An 18,352-nucleotide genomic window follows, 5' to 3' on the forward strand; every position below is an offset into this window, starting at 1 on the left:
ACCTAGACCTGTGCAATTTGTTGCATGGGATTAACAGAATTCTTTGGCTTAATTCTCAGTCCTAGATTGTCATATATCCCCTTAGGTCTTCCAAATTGCTGAATCCACCCATCCTCCACTCTTCCATTTAACCTTCGTCAACTTAGAGGACTCACGTTTCTGAAAGCTCTTTGTTTGCTCAGCTGAAGCCTATAGCCCCCAAATGGCAGTAAAAAAAACGCCCCTGCCAGTGAATGTAAACAGGAGAGTGCAGTTGCCAGTATAGCACCTTGACTTGTTTCAGTGGATGAGCCTGCAACCAATCTCTACATCTGCCTGTTCATGGGCAGCTTTTATACAAGCTTCTGTTCTCCTCATGGCTAGAGAGTGATTTCAGAGATCTCTGACTGCAGATAGTAATGTGAGACTCAGGGCATGTGTCACACATAAAAATGTTCCCTGACATGATGCAGACTGAAGAGTTTGTTTATGTCTTTTCTTGTCTCTTAGGTATCATTCGAACACAGGAACTGCTCGATCACGAGACAACACCTCACTACTGGCTCACAGTCTACGCCATGGATCGTGGCGTGGTGCCGCTCTCTGCCTTCGTCGAGGTCTACATTGAAGTGCAGGACGTCAACGACAACGCGCCACAAACCTCAGAACCTGTCTACTACCCCTCTGTTATGGAGAACTCCCCTAAAGATGTGTCTATCATCAAGATAAACGCCGTTGATCCAGATGACAAGGGCAGTGATAAACTCACCTACAGGATCACAAGTGGCAATCCCCAGGGTTTCTTTGCCATTAACGCCAAGACAGGTAAGATTGCTGTAACTGCTAGTGCAGTTCATGTCACTGTAAATTGCCTCTTCAGAACAGGAAGTCCCTGCTCTGAGCCTTGAGCTTATATTTTATTCCAGGGCAAATGCCAATCTCAAATGTGGCTGCTAGCTTGAGAGTATACAGTTTATCTTACCAAGTCCAAATGAATAAACATGAACAACAAAAGCTTATTATGCTGTCCTATATCATGACAGTGACATCTCATGATTTTCCCTTTCATGGAAATCAATTTACGTCAATTTAGGTCAGCCAGGGATCAGTGGAGATATCCTGACTGACTGATGGATGTAAATGTTAATGTTTAAGCCTGAAATTCCTCATATATTTTCCTCATTTAAGCCATCAACTACTTTAAAGGTCATAAAGTGGTGAACAAGATTGTTCCACATATTAAATTATCCTTTGAGACTTGGGGCTAGGTTTAGAGATATTGTGTTGTGTATGGCTGACGAGGTGGTGGTGGTGGGCTTCTGCGAGGTTCCTCTTTCCTTTCTTGTGAAAAGGAAGAGCAGTGTGAACATAATATTTTAACCCAGGACAGGAGTGGGTTGAGCCTGCAGGGGTTTTTCCACTCAAACACTCTAAAGTGCGCTCTCATATGCGTACTCTGGAAATGGTGTGATGATTAATATTTCATTGGCTTCTTTTAAAGTTGCTGGAGTGGGCTATGTTTAGTTAAACAGCAGAAAAAAATACTTGTAATGCAAAGTGAAGCTCCATGTACAGACAGCTGTAGTTTGCAAATTTACAAATTTATCCTCGTCAAATGCTGGATTGACTGTGATTGTGCCGGAGAGTTAGTTCTACATTTGAGTTGTTAAGTGTACTTCACTGATGATCCATTATCAAAACATAAAAGAAATCAAGGACACGAGTTGGTGTGAAATTAAATGACTTGACAAACATAGATCACAGGAGCAAAATGAGATCCTTAAACTCTGTATCTGCCTCTTGAAGCTCCAATTACTGAAATTGTTTTTCTCTCTTACCTAGCTTACACACAGGTCTCTTATTGCTTTGAATGCAAGTGCTCATTAAATTGCAATGAGGAAAGGGTAGTGAAGCAGTTGCTCCAATTTGTCCTCCCTGATGTGTGTGGTCCTGTTTCCCGAGGTAGTCACATCAACAAACTGGAGTTATTTTTGTTGGGAGTGGCAATGTGAATTTTCTGACCAAATAAGGATTCATCATGTAGCATGGCTCCCAAACAAGCGTCCGAGTTATGCTGGGCTCTTCCCAAAGGACAGGAAAAGAATGAAAAAAGAATGATAAAGAAAAGGGGAAACCTTAGGTATGTGAACACATAAGGTTGGTGTTGTGTCTGCACGCATGACAAGATCAGCGTATGTATGCTGATAACAAGTCTGGGATGCTGAAGAAGGAACGTTCTGGGAAATTGAATATTTATGTTCCAGCAGAGCAGTCATACTTAACACTGTTTTAATGATGCAGACAGAGCCTAAGCTGTGGAGAAAAGAATCTTTGCAATCATTTGTGTCTTCAACATATATTATTGTTTTTCACCCCTCTGTGAGCAAGTAACCTGTGATAATATGGAAACAGAGCTGGAAATGAATGTTTACACTGAAGCAGCTGCCTTTAAACTGAACAGCCTTCATTTTGCAACGAGACTATATTTATCTCCTTTCCCACAAAAGGTCGGCCTTCTATTTTGATGAGTTCTTTGTAAAATATTCCATCATAAATACCCATGGTAAACTTACAGTACATCACTTATTCAGAAGTTGAATCAAGTCCTCTTAGCCCACATATCTGAAGTAAATATTTCCTACTCCCAGGATTACAGAGTATTTATGAAGCTTATGGCCAAGCCCACTGTGGGTTAGAAACTCTTTAACAGTAGAATCAGCTGTATCTGTATGTGTCAGAAGAGCTCTCTGAAAAAACAAAAACAAACTGGTAGTACAGAGGACACTGAAGCACGAGGATAAGACCCATTCATGCATATCAAAGCATGCTAAAACTTTTATAAGTGGGACACCAGAGCCCCTCGCGTCAGGTTCAACAAAGAGTGGTTTGGACAATGAAAACTTCATTAAATCACTGCTCTGATGCTTGGTTTTTTTTTTTTTTTGGTCTTTATTTTTAAAGTTTGTGGCAGCGAGTGGAGGTAGAGAAGCAGGTGGGGAGAGAAAAGAGTGAGCGAGGTTTAGCTGACTACAAGAGGAAACAGCGATTTATGAAGAGGGCCAGTTAAAAAGGCAGCAACATTCATAATTAGACAGCTTTTTCCTAAGAACTGGGATTAATTTCATTTATGTAAATCTGTGGTACGAAACAAGGTTTAACAAGGCTGATATATATCCACATTATCAACTCAATATGACATTTGCCCGCATATTACAGGTTTTTGAAAATGTTTAAATTTACAACATGTGAGTCGCTGTAATTACATGTTCTAAAATTGCACTGGAAGCATAGGCCGTGTTTTGGCGTATCTACAAAGCTCTGCAAAGGGGTGGGAAAAGGGAAAAGACGTTAAGGCCTATGTTTTGTGTGTGGGTTTGGAACTTCATAAGCATGTGTCCCAAGCTAACTAGCTAGCCTTCTATCATTGGCTATGGCCTTGTGCTGCTTTCCAAGTAACCTGTCAAGCTTCAAACAAATATGAAGGCTCTGCTTGACGCAGAGGGGGTGTTGGTTGCCCTTTTTTCCGCACGGACCCACGGAGGCTCACTAAAGCCCCAGGATGAATGGCTTAAGCCTACTGTATTTCTGCCAAGTAAACAAGTCCCGCTGTTTTGACTGTTCTGACTTTAGTTTGTCATTAATGTGCAAGGCCAGCTCTTCTCTCTAGCAGACAGTATAACAATCCCAATGCCTGAGACCTCAGGATGTAACGGCTTGATATAGCCTTGCTTTTAAAGGGATTGAGAAAGAGAGAGAAAAAGGGAGGCAGATCTGTACGGGGTGGGAATTGCGCCAGTCAGATGGATTTGAATTATGTGTTGGAAATCAGTATGAGATCAGTGAATTTGAATAATGCTGCTCAGGTCTGAAATTTTTAAGAGATGAACCAGTGCTGAGTTGTGTGGTGGCACAGATCTCATCCCACCCACAGACATGACCACAGTTGTGTCAGGCTCCTTCATGCGCCTTCATTTGGCGGTTAAGGAGAATTGCATTTCCCGGATAAAGACTCGTACACTGGTTGCCAACAGGTCACAGCAGGATATGAGGCAGATAAATTACTGTATGTGATGTGCTGCGTAAAATGTCCCTTGGTTGTATTGTAGCGTAGCCAAAGGTTGTTTATTACTTAGGTGTAAATTTAGAAAAAGCATGGTTTGTCCACACACACACACACACACACACACACACCTCTCGAGACAGTCAGCCCACTAGCTGTCTAGTTTTATTTTCTCTTTATAAAAGAGTTGTCAGCACTCTGAGCTAGTTCATCTGAGGTTGTTGACACGAGTTGCCCACCTTTTCTGTGGGAGAGCGAGCTGTGTTCATTACCCGGTGAATCACTCCCTCTCTCTTTTCCATGAAATGCTTCTACTGTGCTATGACTTAGTGGACTTTGAACAGCGCTCTTATGCCAGAACATGCAAGTGTTAGGATAGGGCAACCAAGCAGAACATGTAGTCAGAACACACACACACATACAGGAAGTTTTTCATATCTTAGCCAAGGATTGAGAGCTGGAGCAAAGATCACTATGATAGCTATCTTATCTTGCTCATTATTCTACTTCCTGCTGTACCAATTCTACCTCTCTGTGTATAGTATTAGTACTTTATAAAGCTTCTCTAATTGCCCCAGTTTTGTCAATTGACTTTTTAGAGCAAATTATCATTAGTCTGTGTTGACCTGACACATGAGATTTCTGCCTGGAGCGCCTAATGCCTGTTGAAATCTCCACCGTATAATAAAGGCGCCATCTGTATTCGTCACCAGACAATGGTGTAGTAACACCTGACAAGAACATGCCTTTAATAGGATATGGCTGTCTATACCTGATTGTGTTTGCCCTTTAATGGCCGCTTTCATTCCAGTGGTTTAACCCAAATTAAGAAAGATACACCCAAGTGAATTCCTACAGTGTACTGAACAATTTTAGCCTGTCCCTTTTCTTCACCTTAAGAAAATGTCATCGTCATCAATTGAAAAGAGGAAAAAGTCACTGTCATCGATTCAAAAGGAATGTAATGGGTAATGCTTTGGCGAGCTTGGATACCTTTGAGAGCTTTTATGTTCCGTTGCATTCCCGGGATTGAATGAAAAGGTAAGGGAAAACAGCCACTGGAATTTGCAGCTGCAAATCATCCACTTTTCGTGGTGCTCATATCAACTTTCAGTGACGCCTTCTCTATTTGGAAGTGAAAACACACACACTGGTGTTATCAGTGGTTTACAAAAGGCCCAACGACTATCAGGGGAAGTGAGATAGGAAATGGATACTTCCAACAACTTCTTGATGTTTCCGGTGATTTGGGGGCCGAACAATTGTCTCAGCTCCCCAAAGAGACTGTGAGAAGAAAATGTGGAAAACCAAAAAAAATGCATATTTTCCTCTTAAAACTGCAAAGAGTGGTCATGGTGGCGAAGTTGGCCAAGATTCAGTTTAAGCATAGTATCTGTGAAACAAATTCAAGCTGGCATGATACATGTGGCATTTATTCTCTATTCAAAGAGTAAAGAAGGCCGCGTCCTGCCACATCTTGGCTTTGTGGGTGTATGACCGTTGTGATTTCATTCAATCACAACTGATTTCTATGAATATTATCTTGGAGAAAATCCACCCAAAAATTCAGTGTAAAGATTTTTCTGACACTCCTTCCAACCGGGAGGGGTCAGAAATAAAGATTAATTCATCTCTCAGCCAGAGCTGAATGATATTAGTTTGACATTGAAAATTGTGATATGGGTCATGATTTTAGTGGGAATGATAATTTTTACTTTTAAATTTTACTGAAAAAAATATTAAAATGAAATAAAAATAAACATTGTTTTTGCTGGGGTCTGTACCAAACAAGCATGTTCCTTTTTGTCTGGAGATTACAATTTGTAGGCCGGGGTGTTTCTGTAGCACCACGAATATTTTTGATAAATTGTTCAGCTCTGCTCTCAACTTCATCAAAACACAACTCTGATTTATTCAGTGCACAGTGAAACAAATAAATGTGCCACTGCCAATCCATTATGTGCCAGTTGACCAACCTCATGACTTAAAAGCAAGCAAAATTAGGCTTGATCTAGAATGTATGTTCATTCTGTGTAAAATGAAGCATGGTAACCATGACAACCATCAGTGTCATCCACACAAATCCAGTGACGCATTTTAATTAGGCTTTTGACTGCTTGATTTTCTGGTCGTATTTTGAAAAACGGTGTTTACAGAAGCTATTGACACATCTCTCACAACATGACTGCACGGCCTCATTGTCACAGTTACAAGAGACTGAGTGAGGTAAACTGAAGCGAACATGCAGTCAGACAGCTGAGCAGATTAAACACTTACGATCACTTCACTGTGAAGTTACAATGTGCAGTGTTGCAGTGTTTTACTTTGAATCTCTTATCGCTTTAAATGTTCCTTCTCAAGGGTTAATGTGGAAGTGCTCTGAGACACCTGTGTTTAATGGACCAGGTCGTGCTTGATGGCGCACGTCAAAATGCGATTAGGGTGTTCGCTCCTACTCCAGTGAACCATACAAACACTTTTGACATGGAAGGTGTGAAAGTGCCTTGAAAAAATGAACAGTTCAAAGCTGCAACTGGTAGACCATCTGCAAATCTGACGGCAGCAATACATTTCACTGTAGCTGCGTTATGTGGACCCTCTACTTCATTCTACATTCAGCCTGGGTGATGAACAAAATGTAATATCTCGACAGAGTCCAGCCCAAATATCGTGTTATATGATATTATCGGTCGCGGGGAATATAATATAAAATAATATAACATTTACTTCTGGAAGCCTGGTGAGATAGTGATTATGCCCATGGCTGGTTGGTGAACTGCTGTAACTGGCAATCTAACTGCTAACATGCTAGACAGACCGTAACATCCTTCTTTTAGTTGATTGCAACAGCTTCAAACTTCTCAAAACGCATTTCTGTTTTCTTTACTTTGTCATTTTCTCCCTTCTAACATTTAGTTCATCATGTCATACAGCAAAGAGTGTCTCAGCAAGTTCAATTCAATTCAATTCAATTTTCAATTCAATTTTATTTGTATAGCGCCAAATCATAATATACATTATCTCAAGGCACTTTACAGGGTAAGGTCAAGACCATACTTTGTAACAGAGAAAAACCCAACAGTTCCCACAACGAGCAAGCGCTTGGCGACAGGGGGGAGGAAAAACTCCCTTTTAACAGGAAGAAACCTCCAACAGAACTGGGCTCAGGGTGGGCGGCCGTCTGCCTTGACCGGTTGGGTTTAGGAGAAGATAAAAAGAGGGGTGGGGGGAGGAGAGAGGAGAGAAGAGAGAGAGAGACCAGGAACAGCTGTGTAGGTAATGGTGTTATCAAGTGAGTCTAGCAGTCGCAGTGATCGTGATGAACTGATTTTGCCACAAAATGCATTCACAAATTTAAATGCTGGTGTTTGTAAAAAAAAAACAAAACAAAACATTTGCTAAAGAACTTCATCACCAAACTGAAATGTGTTTGTCCATGCGAGTTCTACAAGTCTTTACTAAGGAATACATTTTGTATTAATTATCTGCTTTTCCTGAACTCAGGAATTCAGCTCTCATCATTTTTCCATTCATCAGCGAGCATCTGATTTGCTGAGGGTGAACAGTCTAATTGGCCTTTCAGATTTATTCATCAGACAAGGCACAACAATGGGACTTAGCAGATTTTACACGTCTATGAATTTGACAGATGTCAAATGATCAGTGTGAAATCCACTAAATGAGGGAACCAGAAAATCATTAAATCAGGCTATTGTCTTAGAATCTACACACCAGTCAGTACGTATGAAAACCTAATCATCCTCCAGCAACCTCAGCATTTCTGATATTTCTGTAATGCCTTGTCTTAAATACCTCCCAGATTTAATGTGTACTTAACACAATTTACAGAGGTCAGAGCTACCAGTAAGCACTATGGTGCCTCAGCTGCTCCACAGCTTCCAAACATCCCATCCATTTACACAACACCACATAACATTCACTTTCACAAGCACATGGGAACAGGAATCCCCTATAGCCCCGGCTCTTCCATGACGTGTTTGTCTTTTCAGATTACAAATAAGCCTTGCAGCTGTGAGGTGCTGAGATATCTCAATCCTAATGTAAACAATGCCTTTTTACCCATTTTTACAAAGTGTAGGTCGATATGACTGTGTTTGCATTAGCTTATGTGGCCTCTCTTTGTTGCATTTGTCAAATTCTCTGTTTTTGGATGACAGGAAAGGATACTCACTGGAGGAGACTGAAATGAGACTTTTAAATGGCATTTGCATGGCATAAAGGGACAAACAGCTCCCACTTTGAAGTACCTATCCATTCTTAAACTCCCACAGTCCTTTTGGATTTTGGTGTCCCCCAGTTTGCGTCTTACAGTATCGATGGCACCGTGACCAGTGAAAACAGATACTGTTTGTAATGATGTTTTAAGCTCAAGTGGCAGACTCTTAAATCTTAATGAAGCTGAGAATATTGCTGCTATTGCTGAATGTTTGTTTAGGTTCCAACATAGGGTATCGGGATAAGAACGGTTGTAGTCTGCATTCTTTATTTTTGTTGAAATGATGAATTGTCATAGCTTACTGTTACAGCTCAATAATTTCCAAATGCGCAGTAAGTCCAAACCACTGCAGACACTCAGGACATAACCCGATTGTCTGGAGTCACAGCTAAATGTGTGTCACAGAAATATGTGTGCCCCTCTCAAGACTGCTAATCACAGCATTAATGCCCGGATATGAACCAGCCCAACAATGCGCTGGACTCCTCAACTCCCTCCAGGCCTCCATTTTGGAGCAGTGGTTGTAGCACTCAAGGACATGGTTGAGAGTGCCACTGCCGCTTTGCTGTTGTTTTTCTCCCCCTCTCAAAACAGCATGGCTATAATTACTGTCGGCTCAGCTCAGCCCACGCCTGAGGATGGCTTTTGTGTGTGTGTGTGTGTGTGTGTGTGTGTGTGTGTGTGTGTGTGTGTGTGTGTGTGTTGTGACGAAAACTGTGGGTTGGAAGAGCAGTCTTCTTTGGTGAGCTCTGGCTCACCAACCAATAATTTTACAGTTCCTTAACGTTTAGGTAGAGAGAGAGAGGTATGCACCTTCATTGACTGGAACAGCAAAGTCTTGCATATAAAAGGATGGTTCCTGGTGAGCATGGGACCTCGCAGGACGAGTTTAAATAGATTCTAGTTTTTGCAAGTTAAGATTTTTTTTTTGCTTCTCCGAAAGTAATATTAGCACTTGGACATTGGAGTGGGAGGCAAGTCCCGTGGTTAGAGATCTGGCAGCGTGCTGGCAGCGCGTCGGACAGAAATGGAACAGAAGCAAACAAAAAGCACTTAATCCACAGCAGCACATGCATCAAAATAATCATCCACAGATGCAGATGCAACACATTTTTTGCATTTTCAGATGTTTGACTCTCATCTCAGACATCTCTACATCTTGAGGTTTCATGCACCATCAAATTTCTAAAATACTTGAAGTTTAAAAATGTGAGGGAGCACCAAAATTATGCTTGTGGTTCAAACTATTTCACCATAAAGCCATGCCCCAAAACCGCTGAGCTGACGATTATAGAACTGGAATGATTAGTGATTGAATCTATCCGTTAAATCGGCAACTAATTTGATACATTTTAAAATATAATTTTATTATGGATAAATGCTGAACATAACTTCTCAAATTTCTTCGTCTTATGTGATAGTAAGTCTCCACATCAGGCTTTAGGAAACATTTCTTAGACCTTGCAATGAATCCATAAATTGAGAAAATATTTTCAACATTAATTGATAATGAGAATAATGATTAGGTACAGCTGTAAACTACTCTTCAGACTACACTTAATGTGACTGAAAACAGGAACCTGAGACAAACTGAAGGATTAAAAGCAGTTGCACATTATATGCTGCATTTGAGATGTGTATTCAGAGTACACATGCGGGCAGGAGTCTTTGCCACCCTGCTGTGAGAAGGTTGGCACCCCAATGTTGCCTACAGCACAACTGTATCTGGAAGGAGTCCTTAACAAACACCTTCCTGATTGTGTCACTCTGGACGATGACATTTCAGCAGGATATAGTTCCTGAAATCTAAGCTTGCACTCTACCGGAGGGTTGCTGGAGATTTAGATGTCACCACTTTTTCACTTCAGCTGCTAACCACAATGAAATAAAGACCAAATAACTTTTCAGTTATAGCTATAGCTAGCTCATTTTCTCAACACAATTCCCATCCCTGTTTATGGCTGGAGGTGGCGGTGCTAATTTGTGTGTCAAGTGGAGAAATAGAGAGAGAGAGGGAGAGATTACACCTGAACCAAAATATGATTATTGGAAAGTGTGTGTACCCAGAAGCAAAAGGCAAACAGTAATGTTCTGTCAGTCATTAACTCATCTGTGTAGCCACTGTTGCAGCATCAAGGTGTAAATTATGTTTGTGAAAAGGGACTTTCCCCACAAGGCAGAACTGAAATTAAATTTCTATTCTCCAGAGTGGGCTTTGGATAAAGGCCAGTCGTTTTGTGATTTCATTGCTTCTGCTAATGTTCTATCTGTTGCCATTAACTGTTTACATTGAACACTCTGTATGTGTTATGATACCTAGCCAAGCTTTGATTAGGTGGCTGATTTTCAGAGAAATTACAAATCAGAGGCCTACACTCAGTGTGGTTAATGTTGTCATCTGTATTCTGCTCTATAATACATGTACAGGGAGAAGAGTTACCTAACATGGCACACAGGGGAGCTTAAAAACATTACCATCCATCAGCTCCAGCCTTGCTAAAGCACATGAATAATTAGTCAGCAGGGTCTGTTTTGATGTGACACAGCAGAACTATTAGCTTTGATGGTAATATTCTGCAGCTCGCTCACTTCATGTAACCCACGCAGATCCTTCGCTAACTTTTCACCAGACGTCGTGCAACATGGCAGAGAGGAATTCCTGCCGGTCGTATTAATTTACTAAGTTTAACTTGTGTCAGTGTTGAGACCCCTTTCTCCACAAAGTGAGGAGGTGTGTGTAACAGTTGTGGGAAAGGGGGGTTGGGGGGGTAGAGGCAGGTTTTCTCCTTGTGTTAATTAGGGTTTGTCATTCATATTTACCCTCAGTGGGTGCTATTTTATATTAGTGTGAAATTAACATTTAATTTGTTGCCCATCAGTATGTAACCATGTTAGGTTAGCAGAGCAAGTTTATGTCTGCAGGAAATGTTTGGTCCTCTTTATTTTTTCTCACCAAATCTCAGTAGACCTTTATCTTTGCAGCTCTCTGTGAAGATTAAATAAAGCTTTAAAGAAGGAGATGATATAAAAAAAAAGAGGGGGGATGGGGGCTGTGAAAGCACCTCACTCATATGCCTCTATAGCAGTGCTGAGCGAGGGCTATTTCAGGACCTGTAAGTTGTGGCCTGCTATTCTTGTTGCAGGCGCATGTGCCATTGATGGGTTTGGGTTTCGGAAATCCTTTGCTCTATGCTAATCAGGAGCTGTGTGGCAAGCACACAGCTCTAGTGCGGTTGAAGCTGGCATGTCTGCACTCGGTGTCTCTGCAAAGTTGCAATTACTCTATCCTTCCCTCATTTTCTTCTCTTTTCTTCCCTTGTTTGTGAATTTGATGCAAAATGGAATTAGCCAGGAACTCGAGCTTGTTTTATTTTTACTTTTTTCAAAGCCCAGCTCAACAAAGTCCCCTCTTGGTAACTGATGTCACACGACATCAATCCTCCTACTTTAAATGAATGATAGAGTTCAAACAGACCCTAGAAATACTTCAACAAGCAGAAGAATCTTTTCTGAAGTGTCCTTTCCTCTGTTTGAAAAAGTGCTCAGGACTTCGGGCGACATCTGACGGGCTGTTTATTTACTCAGCTTGTGGAAGAACTAAAAGAAGGGTGTCAAGGCTTTGCTGCTGTTTGGGCTTGATTTGCAGACCTTTGTGATATTTCACATATGTAAGGCACTGTGGTGGTCTGTCTGGCAACTGGATTGACAAAAAAAAAGGGAAGACCTACAGGGATAGCACTTCCCCAGATGGAGACTCTTAACTCATGGGTGACTGATGAGATATCCAGCAGGGTTCAGTTTATGTCACCTAACAGTGAGTGGGAGTGTTTTTCTTTATTAATCACATATTATTTCTGCCCTTTTACACTCACCCAGCGTTTGTTGAAAGTGCTGGTTTGGTGTTTTTTTTTTTATTAAAGAAAAGAAGACATCAAAAGCTGGTGAATTATTTTTCTCCAGCACGTAGCTGAGTGATACTGTCTTTCTGAGGCCGGTACTCATATCAACATTTAACATAACATATCTTTGATATTTCTCTACTGCAATTTCTTTTTACTTATTGGTCGACATGTACTACCACATATATTTCAACATGGCCTGTTTATATAATGGGCAATGATGAATTGCAATGAAAATTTTCAGTGATTATCCAAAGCGACTTACAGAAAGGGGAACAATCAAGGTTAAAAAGGGAATAATCAAGGTTAAGGTTAAGGTAGTGATAGTTATGGTTGTGGTTTTATGATTGCTGATATACACAATAAAAAATGTGTGTCAAACTGATGTTGCTTTATATAATGAATTCTATATCTATGCTTTATATAATCAATACAATTAATTCTATGTATTTATAGTTAATTTTGTTATTATTGTTTGTCTTCAACAGGTCTGGTGACAACTACTTCAAGGAAACTGGACAGAGAGCAGCAAGACGAGCACATTCTTGAGGTGAGCTTTATGTTTTGCCAGCTTTTCAAGCCTAGAGAAAAGAAAATGGAGACAGGTCAATGTGAGCCTTTATTTATGTGAAAATGATAATCAGAAAGCTTCAAGGTCAACTTGTTTAGTTTGACATTTCAAAAAGGAGACTCTCTGTTTTTCAACTTTAGTTTTTTTCTACTGACTTTGGCTGAGTGCCACATGTTGCCAACTAAAGCAAGTCTTCTTGTCTATGCAAGAAGTGTCCTTTTCAGAATAATTTCTCCTTGTACTGATTTCCGCATGGGGTAGGAGGGAGAGGTGGGAGGCATGTGGGAGATCCCGGTGACTGTTCCTTTGTTCTTTCCCACTGTTCCGTCTCGTGGATGGAACAAGCTGGGACAGGAAACTGCTGTCAAACCAACAGGCCAATGTCTAAACTTGTGGGTTTTAATTGCGCTCGGCTCTGTTCTCTCCTGATGCTTTCCTCCCCCTCTCTCTCTCTCCACAGAACCATAGCTTGATAATAGGCGTTTTAATTGTGTTTCCGGTGCTGACAGGGAGCAGATTGGACGCCTTTTAATTATTGTTAGAAGTTACACAATTCAGTGATCACTGGGTGACGGTTAATGCTTGTGCATCTGGTGCCAGAGCAGTGTTGTATTTCATACTTTGATTGTACATTGCACTGCGCTAATGTTATTAGAGGACTGAGAGAAAATGATAGGGACTAAGGGAATAAGGGAAGACTGTTCTAAAAGAGTAACATTTAGCTGATGAATGATACTGAAAAACAAAAAAAAATCACAATAAAATCTTCAGGTCTTTGCCTTTTGAAGTAGTGAAGACTATTTGATATTAGGGTCAGAAAAAGGTTCCTATGCAAACCTGAAGCGCCTCCATATAGTGGTTTACTGTAAACGTAGAATTGCTGCTTTCAACATGTGGTTGAAAGCTGTTGAATTACTAGGTTGGAATTAGTGTCTGATGCAAAGTACTTGTATAAAAAAAATAAATAAAAAAAAATAAAAAAAGAAGAAGAAGAAAGCAAATTCATGAATGTTGTTCATTTGTCTCATTTGACAAAACGCCTCCAGACAGACATTTAATAACCACATTAAACACTCAGCTCAAACTCTCTCACTTTAATGCTACACCCCTATTCTCTTCATGCTAATATTCCCGCTTTCCTTTGTGATGTTTATTACTAGAGCTTACAATGACTAACTAGATGCTGTATTTTCAGTGCACAAAGAACTGCAATTTTCCAGGAAAATAACTAATTAAAAGTTTCTCTTAGAGATTCTCAGTTGAGAATAGGAGTTAGGTGGATAATTTTAAAACAAGTAACATTTGACCTAAATAGGTAGAAAGTGGCTGTGTGAACACAGCCTGAGAAGAGATAGTTAGTAACTATGGCTACTTAAGAAGTTTTTGTGTGCTGGTCAGTGGTTATTGGGAATCCAGCAGGAAGTGATTTATTGGGCTATATATTCATAGAGCAGCACAGACCCCTAAACCCTACAATTCCCACAACCCCCTCCAACACACACACACACACACACACGCATGCACAAATCAGTGTATCTTTAGAGCAGTTAATGAAGGGTTAATCGTGACTCAGGAGAATACATGTGTGCGCACATGCCTTTGTGTGTGGACTGGGTGCTGATCAAATCAAATTGCAGTCTAAAGTAGTGTTGAAGTTTTTGTGCTAGCTTGTTGTAGAAGAAGAAACGAAACATGTGGGGCCATGTGGAACATGTGGAGCAATTAGGGTGGGGGCTGTGTCAGCATTGTTTGCACCAAATGCCAAGAGGAGGTGGAGGGAGGATAGGGGGCTTCAGCTTTTATGATGAGATAGATGGGGGTTGGTAGTCGTCGTGTGCCTGTGGGTGAAAGAGAGAGAAAAAGAGCTAAAGGCAGAAAGGCAGTGGGGGAATTTGAGAAAAGGCAAAGCTGCTCTTGATGGTCTGTGTGGGCTCTAGCGGCAGGATAAGAGGCCGCCGTCCCAGGAAGGAGGGGGGTGGGTAAATAGCAAAAGTGGGACATGCCAGGACATGCTGTGGATTTAGGCCTGGGACTGTAGGGAACACAGAACACACTATAATGGAAAAGCAGAGGTGAATGGGCTGTTCACATCTGTTGTCTGGAGCCGATCGCAGCATGCAGTTGGCAGAGTACACTCTGAACAGGTTGCTTGTCTGGCCTATTTGAATAGCATATTAGATCCTACCCAGGCCTTTTTTTTCTGATTAATCACTGAAAAATCTGCATCAAAAGTTTTCAGGACCCGGTGTGACGTCTTTAGATGTGTTTCTTTATAAAGCCAGAGAGAGTACACACAGGAGGTAAACTACAATTCCCCTTCAGGCATTCCTGTTTGAGTTTCCATTACTGTTCTGTAGAACTGCATGGAGCGGGCAAATTAGACTGACGACAGTTTAAAAAGCAATGGCAGCATTTGAAATGCAATCTAATAGTTATTACTGCAGACGTTAGCACCTACTCTCCAATGCATGTTTAATGGTGATAGAAAAAAGAGCAAGTTGCACTATTTAAGTTGAGCAGTATGTCAACAGCTGGTGTGGAACTTCAGCTTCCACCATTAAGGTAAAGCACAATATACATAATGCAATTTTCACTTTACGTAGTAATTAACTTACAAAATCATACACACTTTATCCTGACTCCCAGGTTATTTGATTCAACACTAAATGCATTATAACCACATTACTTACATATGGTCTGTCAGATAAAGCTAAAAGTTTTGCAGTAGTGAGTCAGAGCATAATGGGTTGTCTCACTTTCTCAGTTTGCTGTCTCACAGCGGTGCTGTGCTGATGCAAGGAGACACGCTCCCTCTGGTGTAGCTTCTCTGCCTTTTGTGCAGTTTGCCTAATTATCAGACAAAGGCTTTTGATGAAAATGTTCCAAGGAGCAGCACGTGGTGATGGATAACTGTGTAGCTGTAGTGTGCATGCACACACTCACACACATTGCAGTTTTTAGTGATTAGGAACTGTGCTGGGACATGGTTTGGACACGTTTTTAAAAAGAATCATTTTTGTTATATGTCTCCTTACATAAAGAGAGGTAACAGACTCTATACCTGTGTGAATGAGGCTAAAAAGCTCATGTGAAAACAGTGGAAATCTTGATTACAAAGCGCAGGATGGGCACCAATGCATCCTCCCTGGGAGAGACATTCACGCTCAGGTTTCTTGTCATTCCATTTAATTAATTCTGCTCATGTGAGTAGCATGGACAGCTGCAGACACTGTGAGAAAAACAAAAACACATTATTTTAGTAAGTGAAACTATGGTACCAAATGGTGTGTGCCTGGCCCTGGACTCCTGACTGTTTTAGTGAAGCACTTAGCAGATGGTTTTAAATGACTGTGACATTTGTCCTGCTCTTCTGGAGTTTTTTTTTTATCTGCAGTATTTTGCCACTAGAAATGCTCACATCTCTGCCAGTGCTCAGACGCACAACCTTTTAGCCCATCCTTCAGGGACTATATGAAAATTGTGTTTGTTTCGTTCAGCGTGTGGCTCTTTGCTTTTGATTAAACTCCTCAAACTGTACACTCAAATGTCCAAAGACACTGCGATGTTAAAACGTGGCACAAAGCATCAACATGCCACCAGTAACATTTGAGGTCAAGACTTAAATTACAGCTCCAATAATGATGCAGTTGTACAACACTTTCTTTTACACTGAGTACTTCTGGGGTTTAAAAAAATCTTCAGATGAGGGCAGTAAGTCTTAATGTTTATTAGCAGTGCAAGGTCTTTTTTGCCACTGTGACACAGCAGCAGAGTCAGTGCAGTTGGTGCTAACAGTGTGAAGAGGTGCAGCTTATTAAAAATAACTAGCTCTGGTTGGTTGTTTGCATACCAGCTATCATGATCACAATAAAACATATTAAACATTATTTCAGATTAGGAAAATTTCAGATGAAACGATTCATGTTTCCCTGTAACTCCACAGGGGCAACAGAGAGTCAAGAATGACAATAACAAAACTGATATTCAAACTGATATTTTTATATTAGTTCATTGCTTAAGTGACTGACTGTTGAATGCTAATTACATTGCTAATGAATATAAGCTGACACTGAAACTTTGGGTGCTTCACAACGTGTAACTTTATGCATAAATTTACACCGGGCCAAAACTCCTAAGAATCCTGAGATATCATTTTCAAGTTATTGCAAGAATCTGGATCATATCTTGAGCATGTCTGGAGATTTTTTGATATGACATCTTACAATTTTGTGATTGGAGCATGTCCAGATTTCATCATATATGGGTTATACTTTGAAATATCTGTGCAACTACATTTCTGGATTCTGGGATATTTTGCACAGCATTAGATTATTAAATCATTATCATTTGGCTAAAAAAGGGCCCAAGAGTCTGAAAGGCCCAGAGCTGCTGTGCTACTGCATACAACCCAGACAAAAGTGGTTTGAACCAAGGACTGAAATTGCTGCAGTTAAGGTTGTGCACAATTCCTCATGGAGGTCTGAAAATACTGTACACACAATCCAATTTAATCTTGTATTTCTCTGCTGGAGAATCTGCCTCAGAAGACTCAGAGATTTGTATTTATAGTTCAGAATAAGTCCCTTTGTATGGCATCAAGACATTTTTTGTCAAAGAAGTTCATCATTCTGTAGAGATTTGATTTTTAGGTTTAAAAAAAAAAAAAAGACAAAGACAACAAGTCTGCAGCAATAGAACAGTGTATAGCAGCCTGTTAGTGATGTGTATTTGTTTTGTTAAGTAAAGAATGTTTATTAGAAAAGACCCCCTGAGTAACTCTCAGAGGGAATTTGCCTTTAATTTTCGCTGCCAGTTAACTTGCTGAAAAAGAAGAAGAATGAAAGCATGTTGAAGGGAAAATGCATGCTTCCCCTTTTCATCTCGTCGTTGATTCACTTTAGGCTTTGCAATGATGAATATATAACTGAGTGTCTTGATCTTTACAAATTCCCAGGATAGTTTTGTGAAATGTTTAGTGATGTTGCTGGCATTTTTCCCTGCCTCCTGTTCCACAACTCTTAACATTGTAACTGTCGAAAGGATTCGGGTCTTAACTGCATCTGTATCTGAAATAATGTTGTGAGTTAAAATGATAAGAGATATTGAATGTGATAATATCGTGGATTCTAGATATTATTGTGACAACTTGCCTTTGAGTCCATATACTTCTTGGTCCGAAGTCTTTATTCTTTATTCTTCTCAGATCACCATCACTGACCACGGCGTTCCCGCTAAATCCACCACTGTCCGCGTCATTGTCCAAGTCCTTGACGAGAATGACAACAGGCCGTTGTTCTTGGAGAAGATCTACAAGATCCAACTCCCTGAGCGCGAGAGGCCAGAGAGAGAGAGAGCCATGAAGAGAGACCCAGTGTATCGGGTCATTGCATCAGACCGTGATGAGGGGCCTAACGCTGAAATCTCCTACAGCATCGAGGAGGGAGACGAACATGGCAAGTTCTTTATCGAGCCCAAGACTGGCCTGGTGTCATCCAAGAAGTTCTCCTCTGCTGGAGAATACGACATTCTTACAGTAAGTATCTTACTTTAGCTATGGTTGTATTTCTGTGTTTCCTTGGTTATCAAGAGCCAGATTTATCAGTCAT

General features: G+C 40.6%; 1 protein-coding gene across 5 annotated transcripts in view; it reads left to right on the top strand.

Moving 5' to 3' along the window:
- The window catches only part of fat1a (FAT atypical cadherin 1a), a 75,333-nt gene that overhangs the window by 18,582 nt on the left and 38,399 nt on the right, over positions 1-18,352 (top strand). For all 5 annotated transcript variants that reach the window (XR_011694430.1, XM_071504805.1, XM_071504803.1 and 2 more), the window contains exons 3-5: positions 490-804; positions 12,664-12,725; positions 17,950-18,279. Coding sequence is in view for 4 of the 5 variants with exons in the window: in XM_071504805.1 (XP_071360906.1) it covers positions 490-804; positions 12,664-12,725; positions 17,950-18,279 (707 nt within the window). In the remaining variant the exon portion in view is untranslated. The remainder of the gene's footprint in view (positions 1-489; positions 805-12,663; positions 12,726-17,949; positions 18,280-18,352) is intronic.

This window comes from Trachinotus anak, unplaced genomic scaffold, assembly GCF_046630095.1.
Source record: "Trachinotus anak isolate AG129_WGS33_773 ecotype Australia unplaced genomic scaffold, CSIRO_AGI_Tana_v1 ptg000019l, whole genome shotgun sequence".
Classification (NCBI taxonomy): domain Eukaryota; kingdom Metazoa; phylum Chordata; class Actinopteri; order Carangiformes; family Carangidae; genus Trachinotus; species Trachinotus anak.